At 34.5% G+C, this 23,074-nt stretch overlaps 1 protein-coding gene and 1 pseudogene across 10 annotated transcripts in view; one reads left to right on the plus strand and one right to left on the minus strand.

Annotated features, from left to right (window-relative positions):
• The window catches only part of LOC145247346 (calcitonin gene-related peptide type 1 receptor-like), a 987,580-nt gene that overhangs the window by 91,412 nt on the left and 873,094 nt on the right, over window positions 1-23,074 (minus strand). For all 10 annotated transcript variants that reach the window (XR_013863250.1, XR_013863251.1, XR_013863249.1 and 7 more), the window contains one exon: window positions 3,042-3,177. Coding sequence is in view for 7 of the 10 variants with exons in the window: in XM_080109020.1 (XP_079965146.1) it covers window positions 3,042-3,177 (136 nt within the window). In the remaining 3 variants the exon portion in view is untranslated. The remainder of the gene's footprint in view (window positions 1-3,041; window positions 3,178-23,074) is intronic.
• LOC145247615 (U2 spliceosomal RNA) lies at window positions 15,854-15,992 on the plus strand (annotated as a pseudogene).

Consider the following 23,074-nt stretch of genomic DNA (forward strand, 5'->3'; position numbering starts at 1 on the left):
AACACAATATAAATTAAACATGAACAGATACTGCACTTTGAAATATCAAAACTTTTATTCGTGTTAAACATACAATATAAATTAAACATCAACAGATACTACACTTTGAAATATCAACTCTTTTATTCAGGTAAAAAAATACAATATAAATTAAACATGAACAAAATATTTAGACACAAGGCCAACTCAAAAAGGGAAAGTATGGGGGTCGTTGGTCATCCTTATCACTCTAGAACTAAGCAATAAATGCTCTTTGCTAGTATCCCCTTTCACCATAATACCGCATTCACCCATTTGTACTGACGTCATGCTTAGAACCCAACCATTTAAACCATTTTATTGACGTGTAAAAGCAACAAAAATATAACAATAATGATACAATAATTCATTCATGTCGAGGGCAGGGAAAGAAAAAATGAAAAATGGTTAGTAAGACCCCCCACCCAACTTCGTCTAATTGATAGACCACCCGTTTCACTTCAGTTTGTAAAGGAACCTGAGGTCCTCTAGGTGAGTGTGCCTACTTGATGGGTCGAAAGAAGGTAAAAGAAAAATTGGGGGGGGGTCTGAGGGGGTGGTTGATTTCTTTCTCTAAAAAATGGATGAAATTTAGATGGGAGTAAAAAAATTGCAGTTAGAAGGGGGTTGGGATCTTGGAGGCTTCCTAGTCGGGGAGAAATGGGGAACTCGGCTAGCTAAGAGGCTAAAACTAGGGTAAGAACTGCGCGCTCCACAGACAGAGAAACGTAATCAAATTTGGCTTCATTTTCGTACGCATATATATATATATATATATATATATATATATATATATATATATATATATATATATAAAAGAGTGTAGCCATCAAAAATTGTAGGTTTTTCAGACTTTTTAAATTTCAATATTTTAAAATATTCTTATAATTGAGATAATGCCCATTTTTCAAACGGACAACTACTTCTATTTACTAACACAAGAAAAATACTTCATAACAAAGTTCAACCCCGCTTTGAACATATCCCAATAACAATACACATAAATAGACAAAACATAAAATACACTTAAGCACAGGCATGCTTATAAAAATTTGCATCCTTACATACGAATCAAGACAAGCATAATAAAGCACAGGGGCACGGGCGTCCGTATCAAATATAATACCATTTCCTTAAACTAAACAAACAATTAGAAACAAAATACACAATTCTTCTTACATTTAATAAATGAAAATATTTCCAGAATAAGACAACTTTAACCAATATATGTGTGGTTTGTGAATGCGTGTGTGTATATATGTGTGTATACATGGGTACGTTGGTGAGTGTGTGTATGTATATGTGGGTGTGTGTATATATGTATACTTCTGCATGTATATTTCTGTATATATCTGTATGTATATGTGTGTATGTGTGTATACACATGTATATGTGTGTATATATATGTGTATGTATTTGTGCATGTATGCATATATATGTGTACATGTGTGTATTGTATGTATGTACATGTATATGCGTGTGTATATGTATATATATAATCTATTTTCCATTTTGTTTTTGTGTGTGCGTGTGTTAGTGTTTGGGTGACTGAATACATGTATGTATGTTTACATTGGGAATCGACCTTATACCTATCTATATATCCTTTCTCCATCTTACACGCACGGGCATGCGCGTGCACGCACGAGCAAACACGCGCACACACAAGCACACACACATTGAAAAAAATCACAGATCTTGACCCACACACATTCACACACGCACGACGCAAAACTCTCGCCTTAACACACAAGCACACACTGACACACACATACACACACATAAAAAAGAAGCGAACTCATAAAAACCCATAAAAAACATTCGCCAAATAAACTCAAAGCCCCTCCGGCCACTAAATGGACTTAACTCAAACTGATTGAACTTTTGACCAGCGCACCGACTATTGGGGACAAAAAGTCTGAGATTGGCATTTCTCTGAAAAACATAATCAGTGTTGCCAGAGATAAAATGTTTTCCAAAAAGACATTACCTTAAAAAAACTTTATATAAAACTGAAGAGAGCTGAACAAGGCTCGAAACGCGTTATAAAAATAATTTAAAATATTAAAAAATGATAGAAGTTTGAAAAACCTACAATTGTTGATGGCTACACTCTTTTAAATATATATTTTTTTCTGTGGTTGGAACTAAACAACCATCACGTTATATATATATATATGTATATATATATATATATATATATATATATATATATATATATATGTGTGTGTGTGTGTGTGTGTGTGTGTGTGTGTGTGCAGGAAAAAAAGGCGCAAAGTACATTTATCAATTGTTTTGTTTTGCTAAATTCATAAGATAAAATAGTCGGCGAATTCGAACATTAATGCATTAGAAAACAAAATATCGAAGGTTAATAGTTATATCTTTCGTTTACTGCAAAATAGTTTACTGACTTATTAGCATTTACAATTTTTGAATCGGGAAGTGAATTTTGAAGCGATCGGATTTGAGATTCACTCGAGCAAGATAAAATAATTGCGTCTTTAAAAGCTTGAAACAACCAAAAATCTTTGAATATTTACATTACGTACGACACTTACCAATGCACAGCGATATATTAGGAGAATTAGAAATTTAGACATCAATATTTTCTTATGTTATTTATTTCATAAGGATGAAATATACACTCAAAACTTTCTATCATTTAATATTACTAGATAATGTTTGAGATTGAAGCCCAACCTAAATTTTCCAATGATGTTTACCCATGAGATTGGTCAATTGAAATAAAAGTATTTACTTAGTAAGTAAAAGTCATCGGGAGAGATAATCAAATGTCATGTCCGATTATTTTATTACAGTAAGCGTATCGTTATTTCTTCTCCAAATGACAGGATTTCGTTCTGAACTAGTACAAAGATTACAGCGGTGGTTTTGAATGTGATCCCCAAGTATTAATTTGATTATGGCTACATATCATTCAGAAGGGACACGTATTAGTCCGGTTTATATTAGAGAAAAGTTGATTTTGAAAGAACTATACAGAAAAAAACATACTTTACCTTACTGCCAATGACTATTTCGCTGACAACATTGAACCAAAAATAGTTCGGACTCAGCAAAGGAATTCGGGTAGTAATCGCCAGCAATTGAATTCCAAACAGCGGGAATAACAGGAAGATTGCTTTCACGGAACGTCTGAAAATAATTTAAGATAGAAAAATACGGATTTTGTTTATATACACACATATAATACATGTATATGTATATATATATATATATATATATATATATATATATATATATATATATATGAATATAATACCAAATATATATATATATGTATATACAGTGATGATCATATTTATTGGCACGGTAAAATAAAAGTTAAATTTTGTCTAATAAATTCTAAAAAAGGGATTAAATTAAAGAAAATAACAAAGTATATTATGTATTTTTAACTGGCCTTTCCGATGCAGCAATCGGATTTTAGAAAAAAATAAATAACAAAGGAACAACAAACATAATTGCAAAAAACCCTTGTTCAAAATTATTGGCACGGCTTTGTTTTTCTTTTAGTATCAGTATAATATCAATAAATTTCCGGTTTACGTGCTTTCTGAACTTTTTTATAGCCATATTATGCTTGTTTAACGCTAATTGAGTGAATAATTTTTTTCAGATAATTTTTAGATAGCGATTTATTTAAACTATTATAAGTGACTAAATTATAATTTTCAATCCCCATGGTTAAAACTAAGGAACACAGCGAAGACGTCAGGAAGCTTGTTGTAGCATGCCATACCAATGGGGAGGGCTATGATAAGATTTCAAAGAAGCTAAACCTTCCCAAATCCACTGTTAGAGCCATAATAAACAAGTTCAAATCGCAAGGCCACGTTATGAGTTTAGAGGGTAGAGGGAGAAAAAGGATTCTTTCCCCAAGAGATGAACGGAAAATTGTTCGACAAGTAAAACAAAACCCAAGGATCTCTGTTGGGGAGATTGTTGATGAACAGAGCACCTCTGGAGTGAATGTATCTCGACATACAGTTGGTAGAGTTTTGAAGAGAGCTGGTTTAAAAGCATGTCGTCAGAGAAAGACTCCCTTATTGAAGCCTATACACCTGAAAGCAAGGCTAGCCTTTGCAAAACGTCATATTGATAAAGATGTTGCAGTCTGGAAACGTGTTCTATGGACTGACGAAACGAAAATAGAGTTATTTGGCCATAATAAAGTGTCTTATATTTACAGAAAATCTGGCGAAGCTTTCCTGCCTAAGAACACCATACCCACAGTGAAGCACGGTGGAGGCAGTTTGATGTTTTGGGGATCCTTTGCTGCCTCTGGACCAGGGCGACTTGTTAAGGTCACAGGTAGCATAAAAAAGGAAGATTATGTTAAAATATTGGATGAAAACCTGAAAGACTCTGCTAAAGAGCTCTCACTTGGTCGTCGTTGGTGGTTCATGCAAGATAATGACCCAAAGCATTCGGCTAAACTGACTAAGAAATGGCTTGAGGACAATCATATTAATGTTTTGGAGTGGCCATCACAAAGCCCAGACCTTAATCCAATTGAAAATTTATGGAGAACATTAAAATTGAGGGTAATGCAAAGGAAGCCTAAGAATCTTATTCAATTGGAGGGTTATTATCAGGAAGAGTGGGCTAAAATTACTACTGAAGAGTGCAACAACTTGGTTGTAAACTATGAAAAGCGACTGAGGAAGGTAATCAAGGCCAAAGGCTATACAATTGATTATTAAATAAATCGTGCCAATAATTTTGAACAAGGGTTTTTTGCAATTATGTTTGTTGTTCCTTTGTTATTTATTTTTTCTAAAATCCGATTGCTGCATCGGAAAGGCCAGTTAAAAATACATAATATACTTTGTTATTTTCTTTAATTTAATCCCTTTTTTAGAATTTATTAGACAAAATTTAACTTTTATTTTACCGTGCCAATAAATATGATCATCACTGTATTTATATGAATATATTACCCAATATATATATATATATATATATATATATATATATATATATATATATATATATATATATATATATATATATATATATATATATACACAAAGAGTTCAAACGAATAAACATTTTTCTCTGCTTGGCATTTTTTAAAAATATATGACATTTACTAAAATCGCATTTTTACTACATCCTTTTTATTTTATTTTCCTTGGCAACGATCCCTAAATTTTCGACACTCCGTCGGTCTAAGGAAAGGTCACATCCCATCCCTATTATTTTTTCTCATCATCACTTATGACCGCTCCTTATTTTGTTTAAACCAGATTTATTTTCTGGTCTCATGGCATATGGTGAGTGTAGGTTCTATTCCCTACGATCATTATTTACTTTTCTTTCCAACCATCCTTTTGTCAAATCCAACACAAGTTCTTTGTTACCTCTTCATAAAACTTGACAACTTTTCATCTGATGGTTTCTCCCACCCTTTCCTCCATGATGTTCCTAACACTTGAGCTCCGTCATTTTCTTTGGCTACTTTTGGGGATCAAAAGAGAAAAACTTTGCCTCCAAGATGGTAAAACTAAAATATATTATAAATATTAAAAAATTAATGTTTTTAAAGTAATCTCAACCAGATGTAAAAGCTCTATAATTTTTGTTTTAGCCTTTAAATATTCCTATCTATTAATTATACCAATCTACTTACACATTCATATCCTGTATGTATATTTACTTATAGTTTACTATATGCATTTACTTACATACTTACTTGTTTTATCCGGAATTTGCAGATACCGGCTATCCTCTCTCCTTAAATTTTTATTTTTATTTTATATTTATTTTTATTTTTTTATTTTATCTTTATTTATGTTTTTTTATTTTTATTTTTTTTAATTAAAAAAATTTTCTATTTATTTTTTAATTTATTTTTTTCCATTTAGTGTCTTTTAATAACTCTTGCTGACATTTTCTTAAGTAATAACCTGTACATTTCAGTTGAACTCTTTTTTTACCCTATATTATTCGCGCCTTTAAACGTTATCCTGTCTGGGTCATTTTGACATTTGCTTTTCTAATTTATGTTTAATTCTATCACTATTTAATCTTTTTTCTCCTCTCTCTTCTTCTTTACTAATTTTTTTAAATTACACTTTGTTCTCGGCAGCCGAATTGGAATTTTGTCCCATTTTCCTTGTACATATTTGTGAATTATTCCACGGATTTCGGCCTTTTGGATTATTTTGGACCATATTTCAATTATGCGACTTCCTTAGATTTTACTTGTGCGAATGGAAAATTAAATACACTTTCTTAGACTTACATATTTGGATTTTACCGTCATAGGATACTTTACATTTCACCTGACTATCCATTCACGTGAAATCACCTTTTTCTTCGCCATATTCCCTCTGCTTCACTTTTTGTTTTCAAGTAAGATCTTTGACTTACTTGCAGTTCCATCAAATACTTTTGTATGCAAAATCCGATCCCGCATTTTGCTAATTTCCTACCCTCTGATGAGAAGGAAAGTATTTCTTTGAAATTCCGCGGATTTACAACTATCCATTTATTAAGTGTTTCCTTTTCAGATTAAATAAGTTTTAACCCTTTTTCAAACTGTTTTAACATGTTTTATTAACTATTTGCTCTTATATATATATATATATATATATATATATATATATATATATATATATGCACTCTTTCCTATCTTTTTAATACACTTGTTCCTTAACTAAACCTCGACTTGATTGTTCTTATTTTCACTGTTGTTCCACGACACAACAGTTTTGTGGCCAAAACACATTTATGTATGTTTTTTGACGTGCTCCTTAAAATCAAAATTATTTTCTCTTCCAAAAGTACATGAAACCCAAATTAGATTGTACACATTTAACTTTTATTCATGAGTGCGATGTCTATTGCCCTCGGAGTAAAAATTCGTGATATTTTGGCTGACATTATATTTTCCCAAATTCTAAACCCTATCAAAATATCTCATTTCCATCAACAGTATTTTTCTATTGCACTTTAAGCATTATCTATCTATATATCTATAAAAGTGAACGTGTCTCAGTATCTGTCTGTCCGTGTATCTGTGTGTCTGTCTCTGTGTGTATATTTCCTTACGCAATAACTCAGTCAATTCTTAGTCTACAGACTTGAAATTTAATATACAGAGTACTGAGATTTGGGAAAATCGATGTGATCGGTTTTCGGTCAGAAATTTGGCGATTATAAGGTCAATATTCAACAATTTGACCGTTGAGAACTCTACGAAACTCATCCGAGAATTTTGGGTTTAAAGATTGCAAATTTTTTATATTGGTTCCGTAGACATATATCTAACTTAATAACTTGATTTGAGCCCAAAACAATAAAATTTAAGGGGTCATAATAGGGGTCAAAGTTAAAAATATTGACAGCTTTTTTTTTTTGTTCAACATACACCTCCAAATACCCGGGCAACGCCGGGCACCAACGCTAGTATATCTATAAAAGTGAACGTGTCCGTGTATCTGTCTGTCTGTGTATCTGTGTGTTTGTCTGTGTGTGTTCCTACGCAATAACTCTGTCAATTTTAAGTGTACAGACTCGAAATTTGATATTAGTTTGGAGGTGTATGCTGAGCAAAAAAAAAAAAAAAATTCATTTTTTAAAAAACTTTAACCCCTATTATGACCCCTTCACGTTAATTGTTTGGGGCTCAAATCGAGTTATTAAGTTAGATCCATGTCCAAGGAACCTATCTTTAAAATTTCAAGTGTTTAGACCCCAAATTATCGGAGGAGTTTGGTAGAGTTCTTAAACTTCAAACTTGAACTTTGACCCGTTAATAGCTATATTTCTGGCCGAAAACCGATCCTATAGATTTTTCCCAATTTCAATACACTGTATATCAAATTTCGAGTCTGTAGACCAAAAATTGACAGAGGAGGAAAAGAACGGGGTAAAAACCTAACGCCTTTCCTGTTACGACCAACACCAAACACCAAACCGGAAGCGACATTTTAAAAAATTAAGGCTAAACAATATAAAGGAGGGGATAAGTTTAAAAAATATCGGCAAAAAAGTGACCCCTCCCTGTAGAAAAGTGCTTAGTTGAAGGGGAAGATATTAATGTTTTTAGCTAATTATTCGATATTTGTCTTATGATAGGTCGAACTTTAAAACGATAATGATCTTGGTAAAATCCGTCGCCTCCATTGAAAATTTTAAGCAAACATGCAAACATACATACATACATACATTTATATATTGGTAACTAAAAATTTTCGACCCAAACCGATGAAAAAGCTTGCCCTATCTCTGAATACCCTTTATGTAAAATTTCAAATATTTAGACCAGAAATTGTCTGAGTAATTTGGAAGAGAGCGCAGAGGTCAATTTTTTTAACCTTTGACCCCTTTTTTTGACCCTTTAACATTTATTGTATTGGGCTCAAATCAAGTTATTAAGTTGGATCCATGTCTAAGGAACCTATATCTAAAATTTCAAGTGTGTAGACCCAAATTGTCGGAGGTAGAGTTCTCAAAGATCAAATCAACTATATATCTATAAAAGTGAACGTGTCTGTGTATCTGCCTGTGTGTCTATGTGTGTCCATTTCCCTACGCAATAACTGTCAATTTTAAGTCTACAGACTCGAAATTTGATATACATGGTACTGAGATTTGGGAAAATCGATGTGATCGGTTTTCAGCCAAAAATTTGGCGATTAAAGGGTCAAAGTTCAACGATTTGACCTTTGAGAACTCTACAACAATTATTCGACAATTTTGGGTCAAAACACTGTAAATTTTCGATATAGATTCCTTGGACATGGATCTAACTTAATAACTTGATTTGAGCCCAAAACAAAATGTTTTAAGAGGCCATAATAGGAGTCAAATTTAAAAAAATTGATCGCATTATTTTATATTGTTTTTTTGTGATCAACATACACCTCCAAATGACCCGCCGGGCACCCATACAAGTATATCTATAAAAGTGAACGTGTCTGTGTGCGCGTGTGTGTGTGTGTGTGTGTGTGTGTGTCTGTCTGTGTGTCTGTGTATATTTCCCTACGCAATAGCTGTGTCAATTTTTAATCTACAGACTCGAATTTGATATACAGGGTACTGAGGTTTGGGAAAATTGATGTGATCGGTTTTCGTCCAGAAATTTGGCGATTAAGTGGTCAAAGTTCAACGATTTACCCTTTAAGAACTCTACCAAACTCCTTCGATAATTTTGTGTCTAAACACTTGAAATTTTAAATATAGGTTCCTTGGACATGGATCCAACTTAATCACTTGATTTGAGCCTCAAAAAATAAATTTTAAGGGGTCAGAATAGGAGTAAAAGTTTAAAAAAATAGACCGCTTTTTTTTGCTCAAAATAAACCTCCAAATACCCGGGCAACGCCGGGCACCTATATTAGTAAACATCTAGATTTCGATTAATTACAATTATAATAATAATCATCTAAGTTACTTGGCGATGCGTATGAGTCTTAATATATATATATATATATATATATATATATATATATATATATATATATATATAAAAGTGAACGTGTCTGTGTGTCTGTCTGTGTGTCTGTGTACATATCCCTACGCAATAACTCTGTCAATTTTTAGTCTACAGACTCGAAATTTGGTATACAGGGCACTGTGAATTGGGAAAATCGATGTGTTCGGTTTTCGGCCAGAAATTTTGCTGATAAGATATCAAAGTTCAACAGTTTGACCTTTGAGAACTGTACCAAACTCCTCCGACAATTTTGGGTCTAAACACTTGAAATTTTAGATATAGGTTCCTTGGACATGGATCTTACTTAATAACGTTATTATACCCTGTACATCAAATGCAGAATCTGTAGACTAACAATTGACAGAGATATTGCGTAGGGAAATGTATACACACACACAGACATACACACAGGCACACAGACACGTTCACTTTTTATAGATATACTAGCATGGACGCCCGGCGTTGCCGGGTGTTTGGAGGTGTATGCTGAACAAAAAGAAAAAAAAACAAAAACAAAAAAAAAACGGTCAATTTTTTTAAATTTGGGAAAATCTATGTGATCGTTGTTCGGCCAGAAATTTAGCTGTTAAGGGGTCAAAGTTAAACGATTTGACCTATGAGAACTCTACCAAACTTCTCCGCCAATTTTGGGTCTAAACACTTGAAATCGTACATATAGGTTCATTGGACATGGATCTAACTTAATAACTTGATTTGACCCCAAACTATGAATGTTAAGGGGGTCATAATAGGGGTCAAAGTTAATAAAATTGACCGCTTTTTTTTCTTTTCTTTTGCTCAAAATACACCTCCAAACACCCGGGCTGAAATGCTTATATAAGTTACTTAGACCTGGGTCAAACATTTTAATTCAATTTGAGCCCAAAACAATAAATGTTGAGCTTTCTAAATTGGTGTCAAATTTTAAAAAAATTGACGTTTGCGGTCTCTACCTAATGTTCTCTATGGTAGTTAAGGAACTCTATTATATAGAAAGGCATTACCGTACATATGCACATTTTTAATATATACATCTGCACATAAATTTATGAACAGTACATTGGGACCGAAAAAAGCCGTTCGGAACTGCTAGTATATATATTAATGTTAGACGTAAACCTTAAAAATATTTACAATAAAGCAAAATTGTAGTAATTTGTTTGCTTGTAACTAATAACTTTAGCTATTTAACGATTTTTGATTTAAAATCTCATTTTTGTGTCATTTTTTTGTTTGCGAATTATATTTGTTTAAGGTAAAATGTTAACGTAAATTAATAACCTCGGAAATATTTAACGTAATTGGTCCATAATGTGCATCAAAGCTTTTATTTTCGTCGAAGACTATTGCTATTAAGTTTGGTCTGTGTTCAAGTATTTTTGCGACTGACACTTATTCAGCACATACGGGCATTGCCAACGAAGTTTTTTCAGTTTCTAAGAGGATTTGCCTCCGACATTTGGTTAGCAGTTAAAATCGCCAAATCATGTTCACAACTCATGATTCACAACCGCTGCTTGATTAATCAAAAATAGTTACGGAGTTATTTGTGCGTGTATTAATAAAGGTAAGTGCTTTACTCAATGTAATTGAAAAAATATAAATCGATCATATTCAATTACAGAAGCTACAATTGTAGTACGTTTTCTTATTTTTATTACTATTGAGTCAAAATTTGGCAAAATCGAAATCTAGTTTAGGATAACTCTAAATGGGATGGAGTAATTGTCAAATGATGTGGAAATAATATTGATTAATTATGAGACGCGTCATAGAAGTATTGACGTTCGATTTGAAGCCGATTATTTTGTAATATGCGAAAGCCTTTTCTTGTCGCACACAAACACATGCGTTCATATTTCAAGCCACTTTTTTGTCATACACATACGCGCACACAAACATACGCGTGCACGTACACACATGTACATATATTCATGTTCACGTACATACACTCACATTCATGTGCATACACACACGCTTACGTACACACACGTACGCACACATACGCGCACACGTACGCACACATTGGCGACGTAACTTCCCTTTAAGTGAAATCCGCACATGCGCGAAGGACACCGGAAACAACGACGAAAGCAAGAGACATAAGCTATTTCTTTTCGATCCGGCTCCCGACCTGAGCGGCGACGGACCTGCGCTTCCTTCGGGGCGCGCTCGCGCTTCACGTCCCCTGTTACTATGTGTGTGGCCCGAACCAACAGACAGTACGTTTACACCTTATAGGTTTTCTCTCTCCACAGCCTGGATTGACTTTCTCGCCCTCTCTCTCTCTATAACAATAGACTTTCCCTCTCACCAGCTAACAGCGAGAGACGCACGGCAAACTAAACACGTGATGTACCTTTTCTTTTATTTGTTTCTTCACGATATAAATTCTAGTTCGTTTATTTTAATTTAGCGCGTTGTTCGTTTCTTTATCAATTCAATTCATTCTTTCTATTTTGTGCGACTGGGGGATATATATAATATGCCCTAGTCCGCTACAAATACATACCGAAGAAGTAATGTGTCTGACAGAAGGGAAGCTATTGCAAGAAGATTTGTTCCTGAAAATTATATTTACAGAGTTGACATTTGCATTTGCAAAATTATTAGCTCATTGCAATATCGAAATACGCATCGCAAAGCTATTAATTTAGACTACCTGGTTTCAAGATGAAATAGCTTCTGAAGTCGACTTGATGCGATGCTGCACAAAATAATTGCTGATTTTAGTAAAGTTTACATTATATCGGTTCCAGTAGTTCAATCTGCAATTTTCAAGAATATTGTCCAAGTCGACAACTTTGCAGTGCATTAGTGAAATCGATCTTGATCCTGGCTGTAGTAAATAAACAGCTTTTATACTAAATTCGCGTAACCTGCTTGATGCCACGGAATAAAGTTTAAGGATACGACTGATAGTTCATCCATTGTATCAAATTACAAAGGGAAATTAAGAAAATTGTCTGAAAGTGACTGTATTTTTTTCCTTTAACAGGGTACTTTTTGCCATTTAATCGACATTTAAACAAAGAAAGAATTTATTGTCGAAGAAATACGGTAAAGTAAGAGCTATTATTTTTACAGTTCATGTGGTATCACAATTTTACTTTTAAAAAAGCTAAAACGATACCCGCTTTTTTTATAATGGATTTTTATTCATCTTTAAAAATAAATAAACATTTATATTTATTTGTAAACAAATTATAAATATGACCTTTCGGAATCTTTAGATGAAATTTGGTTAATCGTATTTTTTGGATAAATCGGACTACTGTTCTCATCTTGAATGTGATTTTCACAAAATTTCGGTCGATGTAATCTCCGACCTTCTTCAGGTGTATCTTGTCGATCTCGGGAATGTTTCTATCTAACTCGGAAATTTGGACGAAATTTCGAGCGGAACTCTTTATTTACTTCACGGGGGAAGCGTGCTCTTGTTCCGTCAGCTATGACTGGATCGGTCGCCCACATTAAAGATTGAACCTTCAACCTTTAGGAGAATATCACTTTTTACAATTGATTTTTCCAAGCACTACGGGTCTTTGCGGACAATTTTAGGAGCCTTACACCTATTTTCTTTCTATCATTATTCTAACTATCATTATTTATTAATGATTATTTCTATATATTAACGTATCTCTCTCTCTCCCTCTCTTTGTATATATATATATATATATATATATATATATATATATATATATATATATATATATATATATATATATATATATACACGTTTCATCTTTGTATCGTTTTTCACATGTACATAGGATCTCATATACAGAGTTCTTAGTCATGATTTTTTCTGTAGGACGCTTGACTCTCACAAGCTGTTTCCGGAGAGTTGAATCACTTCTGAATATTGTCCTGATGTCATATGGATTCGTTCGTTAGATTTTATATTGTCCTGATGTCATATGGATTCGTTAGATCGTTAGATTCTGAATATTGTCCTGATGTCATATGGATTCGTTCGTTGGATTGTCCTGATGTCATATGGATTCATTCGTTAGATTTTTTCACACAAGCCCTTCATATATTGTATACAAACTGTGGTGAGTTTCTAAGTGGTGCCCTTTTGTGTCTGGTTATGATCTCTGGATATATTTTTTTTGGTGGAAGGTTTCTCTTAAACTGTTCATCTCATAGGATTAGCAAATCTCTCGACAGAGACAACCCATTCTAGGGCAATTGTTCTTGACATATCAAAGGCCTTTGATAGGGGAATGGCATAAAGGTTTACTTCACAAGATCTTCAGCTATGGTATAGCTGGAAATGTCTTCATTTCTCTCTGATAGGTTTATAAGAGTAGTAGTTAATGGGCAAAAATCAGAGGCTCACAGTATTAATGCTGGAGTCCCTCAGAGGTCCATCCTGGGCCCAACTCTTTTCCTGATCTACATTAATGATCTTCCAAAGCACATCCTTACAACATTCGTAGACATTTTTGCTGACCACACTACCATCTATAGTAGAACATCTAAGACCGTAAACGACCAGGTTCTCTCCGATTCTCTCTCCTCTGATCTTGATCACGTTGTATAATGGGGAAAGGTGTGGCTGGTTACTTTTAATGCATCTAAAACTATGCTTCTATCTTCATCAACGTTCTGATCCCCATCTGGCATCAATTAAAATGAATGGCGGATCAAGTTCACGTAGGCTAATAACGTTTAAACATCTTTCTGTTGAGTGCAGGGTATGATTGTGTCATCTACATGTCGCAACCACATTGTTGTCTTTAGTGGTGTTGATCCTAATGCCATTTTCTCAAAGTATTCCATGTATGCATTGCCCAGTACAGGAGACAATGGTGATCCGATCACCAAACCTTCTTCCTGCCGATATATATATATATATATATATATATATATATATATATATATATATATATATATATATATCAGATGTCATCATAAACAATATATCAGATGCCTTGTTTGATGTGAAAAAAAGTAAAATGAAAATCTTTTAGTTCCAAATCAAAAAGTTTTCTCACGCGCCCTTAATGTATCAAGGAACAATTTTTATCTGTTTCCTTATATATGCTTATTAACAACTAACTTCTCTTCTTCAAAACATTTCCTTCATTTTCCTGCATTTATAATATAAACGCTTACTTTCTTAAATGGTCTAATGATTTTGACCAGGGCTGTATATAACACACACACACACACACACACACACAAACACACACACACACACACATATATATATATATATAAATGTAACTGTTTACCTTCAAATAAATAATATATATATATATATATATATTTTTTTTTTACAAGGTAGTCACCACTTATCACTCGGGGATAAGGGTTATTGCGTGTACAGTACGTTAGTATTAGAGATTTGATAAATTGTCTTTCTTAAGGGGGCGGTTCATCAGGAATTTGTTTATGTTGGACTTGAAGACATCCACGTTGTAGCCAGGTGGGAAACAGGCAAACGGAAGAGAATTCCTCAGGCGTGCACTTCTAAGAAAGAAGCTTTGTTCACGGAATCTACGTTTTCATTTTGGCACAGATAAAGAGTGAGGAAAATTTAGGACAGTGGTTTCAGGTAGACGGGTGTTTATCGTAAAAGATTGGCGAGAGGAGACCAGAGATTGGAGCTCAGACGAGCCATGGAAGTAACGAAAGAACAAAGACAGGCTCGCAACGTCTTTCCTGTGGGAAAGAGGTTGCAGGGAAGAGAAAAGGGCATCCCCCACTAAGCCACCAAGTCTATTATGTACTCTGTCAAGGCAGGAAAGGCTGTTTTTAGCAGCTCCTGCCCAGATGTGGCAGCAGTACTGAAAGCAGTAGTGAAAAAATTAACGTCTATTTTATTAGTAAAAAACAGAAACATGCTTTATTAGTTTCTTTTAACAGAAAAGTCATGGTTTTAAGTTTGAGGGAAATGATAAAAATATCAAATGCATATTTCTGTTATTAGTCGCGTGCAAGTGACTCAATAAGTCACTCCGTCGATCGGTCGGTCGGTCGGTCGGTCGGTCGGTCTGTCTGTCTGTCCGTAACACTGTGCTTGACCTTTTTTGTTAAGATCAAAGGTCTGTTGTTAATAGATGCTGTTCTCAGCTTTTTAAGCTTTTCTTTTAAGCCTTGTGCCTAAGTTTTTTGCCCGAATAAAAGATTTAATATCTCAAAGTGTAGTATCTGTTTAGCAGATATTGCAAGCAAAGACCATATGTGGGAGAAACCCCACATATAAGACCTTGGTCAATGTAGGAGCAACCCTTCGTACCAATTGTCACTACCCAGCTCTCTTACTCCCAGTGGAGTTGGTCCCCATTTCCCCTTAACTCACCACATTAAAAATCCTTGTGTCTAATTTGCTCGGTGGGAGAGCAAATAAATACCCCTTTCTTGGCCTTTTGGCCAAGATCAAAGTGTAGTATCTGTTCTTACTACATGCTGTACTTATGTTTGTAACTTTGTGATATAAAGTGGGGGGCCCATTTTTATGTATTAATTTAATGTAAAATGATCACCCATTTTACAACCAGTCAGTCTCAAAGCCATTCAAGCCATTCTCCATTCAAGTTGTTTTTGAAGGATTCCAGTTATTTGTAAGCATTGAAGTTATTGTTAAGGTCATTCAATTCATCCTAAAGTTCATTAAAGTCATTCTAAGTCATTTACTTTTTATTTATTTAAGTCATTTCAGCCTATTTATCGGTCATTTTAGTTTATCTTGAAGAATTTCATGTCAATCCTACAGTCACGCATTCATTCATTACACGAGAGCATGCGACTAATGGCTATCGGCATTGTATTTATAAAAATAATTTATGAAATTCGAGGGAGGATCGACTTTAACAAAAAGAAAAATAGAAAGACGGCCATAAATGTGTTCATGTTAGTAGTAGCTAAAAATATGGAAAACTTTTTTAAAAATAATTTCACAGTTTGACTGTTCGACAGATCTTGTTAGTACTTCAGACATTTTCAATTACAAGGATTGAGTTTATGTTAACCTCGGCCTTGATTAACAATAAGAATAGGTTTCAGAACAAAGATAAAGTTTTAATCATTTTACATGAAGATTATGAACAAATTCGTAAAAATATATTTTAAAAGTTAACTAAAATTTTTTAAATTATCAATAATTCTTAATTTACTAAACACGAAACCATCATTGCATGAAATATTAAATTTTGCGAACGAAAGTTTCCTCTATGTTTACGGGATAAATTCGTTTGACAGCATTAGTCGATGAAAATTTGTTTGGCATAAAATTCGTTTTTGATGGTAAAAATTTTAAATGAGTTTGAAAGATGAGACAAATTCTGCGCTGATAATTTTCGATCCAACGAGTTGTCAACAGAAAGTCATGGAGATTACCACAATTATCCCACCTTGATGAGATGAAAGTTTTCCTCTAATAAATTAAGTTAAATTTATTTCAATGAACCAATTATTTCACACGTTTGCAGTTTGATACACTTGATTGCTAGAAACATAACTGATACCCGACATTAAATGTTTCTCTTTTTTTTAATTTTTGTCGATTCCATCAGGAAAAATGTCAGGTTGAAAGCACCAGTATACAAGTTAAGAAATATTTTTTTTAAACCGATAAAAATAAACAAAGTTCACGAATTTAAAATGAAAATCAAAATGAATGCACTTCAACTTATATAAATTTTAAAAGAGGTTACTCAAATAATAGACCATAAGAACATTTTCTAGATAAAAATAAAATCCACTGTAAAGTTTCCATACGATTCAATGTATGTAGGTATGTGTGTGTGTGTGTGTGTGTGTGTGTGTGTTTGTGCGCGTGCGCGCACATACGTTTTACTTTCACCAATAAATTCTTCGGATTTTGGTGCTGGCCACTGTTTATGTCTGAATAAAACCACGGAAGGTTTACTTGAAGTTATGTGATACATTTTTTAAATTTCAGTATGTTTAAAATTTATATCTTCTTCAGAAAAAAATACTTTTTATATTGTTTCTATTTAATTATAAGAATTTTCAATTTAATTTATTTCAAGCGCATATTTAAAAAGAAAATATTCATCACAACAATGTAGTGATTAATCTTTATCGATATTTTGGCTATATCACAGCTGCTGGTCCTTCAGTTTCTATGTAGTGCTATGTCGCGTAAAATATCTGAACACACACATATCTATCTCTCTCTCTCTCTCTCTCTCTCTCTCTATATATATATATATATATATATATATATATATATGGTGTAAACAATAAATTGGCAATTTGAGATCTATATTAAGAAGGGTCAGAAACAGATTTATGTATGTTTATATAACTGTTTAATTAAATGCATACAACTGCAAACATGTTATTCTGTACATCCACCTTCTGATTCACAACTTTATGAATGCGTGTCCTAAATGCACAACAATCCTTGACTGCCGACACTTCAGTTATAGCATGGAATGCTCGCCTTATGAAGGTCTTCAGGGCGGCCACACTGTTATGGAGGCAAGCATTAGAGACTTTCTCAACATCACCGTATAACAAATAGTCGCAGTGTATCAAATCTGGCGAGCTAGAGGGACATATATTTGAGGGTATAAAAAACGGCAACTCTCTCTTTAAGAAGGTCTGCACTGTTTTTGACCCATGAGCAGGTGCAGAATCCTGAATCAACATTATTTTCTTGGAATCAAAGTTCTTCTTAATCCACAGTATGAGAACCCCCTCAAAAATCTTCAGATATACCGCCATATTAATCTTCCCGTCACTGACAACAGCTCAAAATACCATGACAGATGGAGAGTGCTTACTCTGCATGACTAGCGGACCCCATGAACGGTATTTCCGATAACTCTCGAGCTTCTTTGGTTGGGAACTTCATCTACCACGAAATTTTTCTCGTCCACAAAATGTGTACGATACCACTGTATTGTTTCAAATGATTGAACAGACAGAGCTTCTCTCATTACGATTTCGCTGTAACAATGTAAGCATTCGTTTGCAATATGACTTTTTCCTAAGATCTTTCCGTACTGCATTGGAAATGGTCATTTTTGCCCACATTCCGCTTTTCGTCAGTTTAGTTTTATAAACTGATAGATTTTCTTAAATAGACCATTACAAGTTACTGAGAAACAATTCAGTAATAAGCATTCTGAGGTTAAATCCTAAACTATCACTCGTTTTGTTCTTAGTATTTTTGGTGGCTAATTTGGAACATCAGACACTAAAGAGGACAGCGACTAAAATGTCAGATTGATAATGCCGCGTTCAAAAACCTAAATTGTGGATTGGAACTACTGCCAATTTATCGTTTATGTATATGTATAGACATGCATGTGCATTATATATATATATATATATATATGTATATATATGTGGTATCATATACATATGTGGTATCATATATTTATGAATATGTTTATATGCATAGTATATTTATACGTATGTATGTATATAAATACATGTATAATTATATCCATGTATATGTTAATAAATGTATATATATATATATATATATATATATATATAGCCTCCCATTATAACTACTATTTATTAAAGCAACGACACCCCTTCACAATATACTAAGAAATGCAAAGTCGGCTACAAGTTCACTAACACAGATAAATGAAGGAACCACCTAATGTATATGGACGGCCTGAAACTTTTTGCAAGAACTGAAATGAACTGGCGACACTTATAAATACAACCATAACCTTCAGAAAGAGTATCCAAATAAAATTATATATGTAAAAGTGTGCACAGCTAGATATAAGAAAAGATGATGGTAGTAAATTACCATGAAACTAACACATATTTGTTTTGTTTAAATATAACAGAAATGAAATACATAATTGAAAAGAAATATTAATAATACAATAAAATCTCTTAAAAGTAAACTACACAATAAAAAACTTTGTTTGTTAGATACTATGGACGGTTCATAGATTGGACTAAAACAGAACTGAGGCATGTCAACCAGAATATAATGAAAATTATAACCATGCATAATATATTACACCAAATGACTGTTGCTGACCGACTCTATGTAAAAAGGAAGATAAGGACTTGTTTGTATAGAAGACTATGTGAAAGACACAAAAAATAGAAAAATACATAACATAGAACAAAAAAAGGATAATTACTGCAGCAAAAGATACTGCAAAGATGAACAAAACAGAAAACATAGAGGCAAGGGATAAGACTGGAAAAGAAAGAAAATAGGATTAGAAACAGCTACACTGACATTTCCTAAGAACGGCAAAAGATGAGACGAACGAAAACATATTGGCTAATAAAAGAACATCTAACAAAAAAACTGCAGACAAATGGTACAAACATACTGCATTTTGAACATACAGACAAATGGTACACAAAAACCCGGCAGCAGTACTAAGAACGGCAATCACAAAATCCTATGTAACATGGACGTACAAATAAATAAACCCGTTCAACCAATAAGACCGGATGTCATATTGGAAAAATGTTCTGCCAGATTGTAGAGTCCGCCATTCCAGCAGTTATTAGGGTGAATTTCAAGAAGACAGAGAAGCGGAGCGAATACATGGAACTGACAAAAGAGCTGAAAGGATATGAGAAACGAAATATTCATCCTACTACATAATGCAATTAGTAGAAGGATAATGCATATTAAAGCGATATAGAACTAGACTGAATACTGAAATCGATAAAAGGGATGGATTATATCGATGACATTGATCAATTTATGAAGAAAATGTTTAAAGATTTATTTGTGTAGCTTTTGTAGACAAAGCTATTTCACAAAAGTAATATGAAAACATCTCATTTGACCTATTATATATATATATATATATATATATATATATATATTTTACATGGGGGTCACCAGTTATCAAGTCCCGAAGCCACTCAGGGATAAGGTTATTGCGTGTACAGTAATCAATGAGATAGTATTGAAGTAATCATTAGTATTGGGGGGTTTGATAGAGTATCTTACTAAAGGGGGCGGATTGTCAGGAGTTTCTTTATGTTGGACTTGGAGACGTCCAAGTTGTAATTAGGTGGGAAACAGGCAAGCGGCAGAGAATTCCATTGGCGTGCAGTTCTAAGAAAGAAGCTTTGCTCATGGAATCTACGATTGGATTTAGGCACAGATAAAGAGTGGGGAAAATTATTGACAGTAGTTTCATCCAGACGGGTGTTTCTCGTGAAAGATTGGCGAGGGGGGTGAGGGATTGGAGCTCAGACGAGCACCTGCCATGGAAATAGCGATAAAACAAAGACAGGCTTGCAACGTCTCTTCTGTGGGAGAGAGGTTGCAGGGAAGAGAAAAGGGCATCCCCACTAAACCACGAAGTCTATTTTGTATTCTGTCAGGGCAGGATAGGCTGTTTTTAGCAGCTCCTGCCCAGATGTGGCAGCAGTACTCCATCCTTGGACGTACTTGGCTTTTATACAGATAGATAATTGCATCAGTAGTGAGATATCTTTTGGAGCGGTAGAAGGATCCTACAATTTTCCAAGCGTCCATGGCAATAGATTTGATGTACGTGTTCCATTTCAGATCAGGAGTAAAGGTCAAACCCAGAAGCTTGTCAAAACATGGAGACTCTTAAAGACGAGAGCCATCCATTTCAATTGATTCCAGATGGGGATCAGAGCGTTGATGATGTAAAGATAGAAGCTTGGTTTTGGATGCATTAAAAGTGACCAGCCACCTCTTTCCCCATTGTACCACGTGCTCAAGATCAGAGGAGAGAGAATTAGAGAGAACTTTGTCATTTACGGCCTTTTATGTGTTGCCATAGATGGTCGTGTCATCAGCATAGATGTCAACGAATGATTTAAGTATGTGTTTTGGGAGATCATTGATGTAGATCAGGAAGAGAGTTGGGTCCAGGATGGACCCCTGGAGGACTCCAGCATTAATACTGTGGCCCTCTGATTTCTGCCCACCAATCACTACTCTTCTGAACCTATCGGAGAGAAATGATTTAATTATTGAGAATACATTTCCAGTAATACCGTAGCTGGAAATCTTGTGAAGTAGGCCCTTATGCCATACCTTATCGAATGCCTTCGATATGGCAAGAGTAATTGCCCTGGAAATGAAACCTTTGTATAGAGATCCACTAATCCTGTGTGATATAACCGTTAGCACATCTGCTGTAGATCTTGCAGAGCGGAAAACATATTGCATGTCACTAAGAAGGCTGTTTCTGTTGAGGTGGTTGACTACTTCTTCATTTAATATGGATTCCAACAACTTACTCATGACACACAGGAGACTTATTGGTCTGTACTGAGAGGGAGATGACTTTTCACCTGTATTCTTAAATACAGGGCATACTGATGAGGTTTTACAGGGTGTTGGAAAGCACTTCTCCTTAAGGCAACGCTTCAACAGTTTTGTAAGTATGGGGGGAAGTTCTGGTTGGAGCTTTTTCAGCACTATAACTGGAATGCCATCAGGGCCAGTGGCTTTACCAGAATCAAGGTTCTTGATTAGCTTGGCGACCTCACGCACATATATTTGTATGTTGCATACATATAGTTATATGAGGAAATACAGGGAGTTGATGGTCATTGTGGCATAGTGTAGAATTAGCTGCAAGGTTCTTGGCAAATAGTCTGGCCTTGTTTGATGCTGACGAGATGACCTCAGATCCATGACGATAGTTGGGATAGAACGCACACTTCTGTTCAAGATCCTGTTTACTATTTGCTAGAACTGGTGGGAACCAAGCCGTTGCTCAGCTACTTTGGATTTAACAGACTGAGCATATAGCTCTTTTGCCTGTTTTATTACTCTTTTACAGTGATTGCTAGCAGTCCTGAAAGCAGCTTTAGTCTCAGTACATCTATTACGTTGGTAGCTATGGAAAAAGTGATTTCTGTGCGCGATGGCAGCAGCATATTCAGGGGAGAACCATGGCTGGCTGTTAGGTTTTCGTTGGATTTTTTGGATGGTATGAATCCGTCTATGTCTATAATTTACCATTCGGTCAGGTCTGATACTATAGAAGACACATCCTTTTTAAACATGGAATCAGGAGGTAGGTCAGATATGAATGTACGGAAGCTATCCCAGTCAGCCATAGAGTATCGATATACAGTACGGTGGAGAGGTACGTCTGAAGACTTATTACATTTCGTTTTTATCTTAACTGCTACAACAGAGTTGTCAGAGGATCCCAGAGGAGATAGAACGGAACATGAACACAGCTCAGGGGAAGTTGTGAGGAAAAGGTATAGAAGGCTTGCATATTGACCGGGTGTATCGGCACACGGGTGGGTTCGTGAACAATCTGAGTGAGGTCATAGGCAATGGCAAAATCGTGACAAAACCTCCCCATGTCATCGGTTTTATTTGAGTGGGTCAGCCATTCCACATCATAGACATTGAAGTCACCGCAAATGTGAATATAGCCGAAGGATGAGCAGACAGGATGTGGTCAATTTTCTCAGATATGCTCTTAAAGATAGTAACTCCACTGTTGTGGGGGCGATAGAGGGCAAATATAAATGCAGTGGTGTAAGCTAGTTCAACCCGAAAGCACATATAAGGTAAATTAGGGTCTTCTCTGGAGATATCCCTACCACATGGAAAGCCATCTTTGATGTAGGCACATATGCCATGCCCATGGC

Source organism: Euprymna scolopes, chromosome 25, assembly GCF_053919585.1.
Source record: "Euprymna scolopes isolate OS-2025 chromosome 25, ASM5391958v1, whole genome shotgun sequence".
NCBI classification, from domain to species: domain Eukaryota; kingdom Metazoa; phylum Mollusca; class Cephalopoda; order Sepiida; family Sepiolidae; genus Euprymna; species Euprymna scolopes.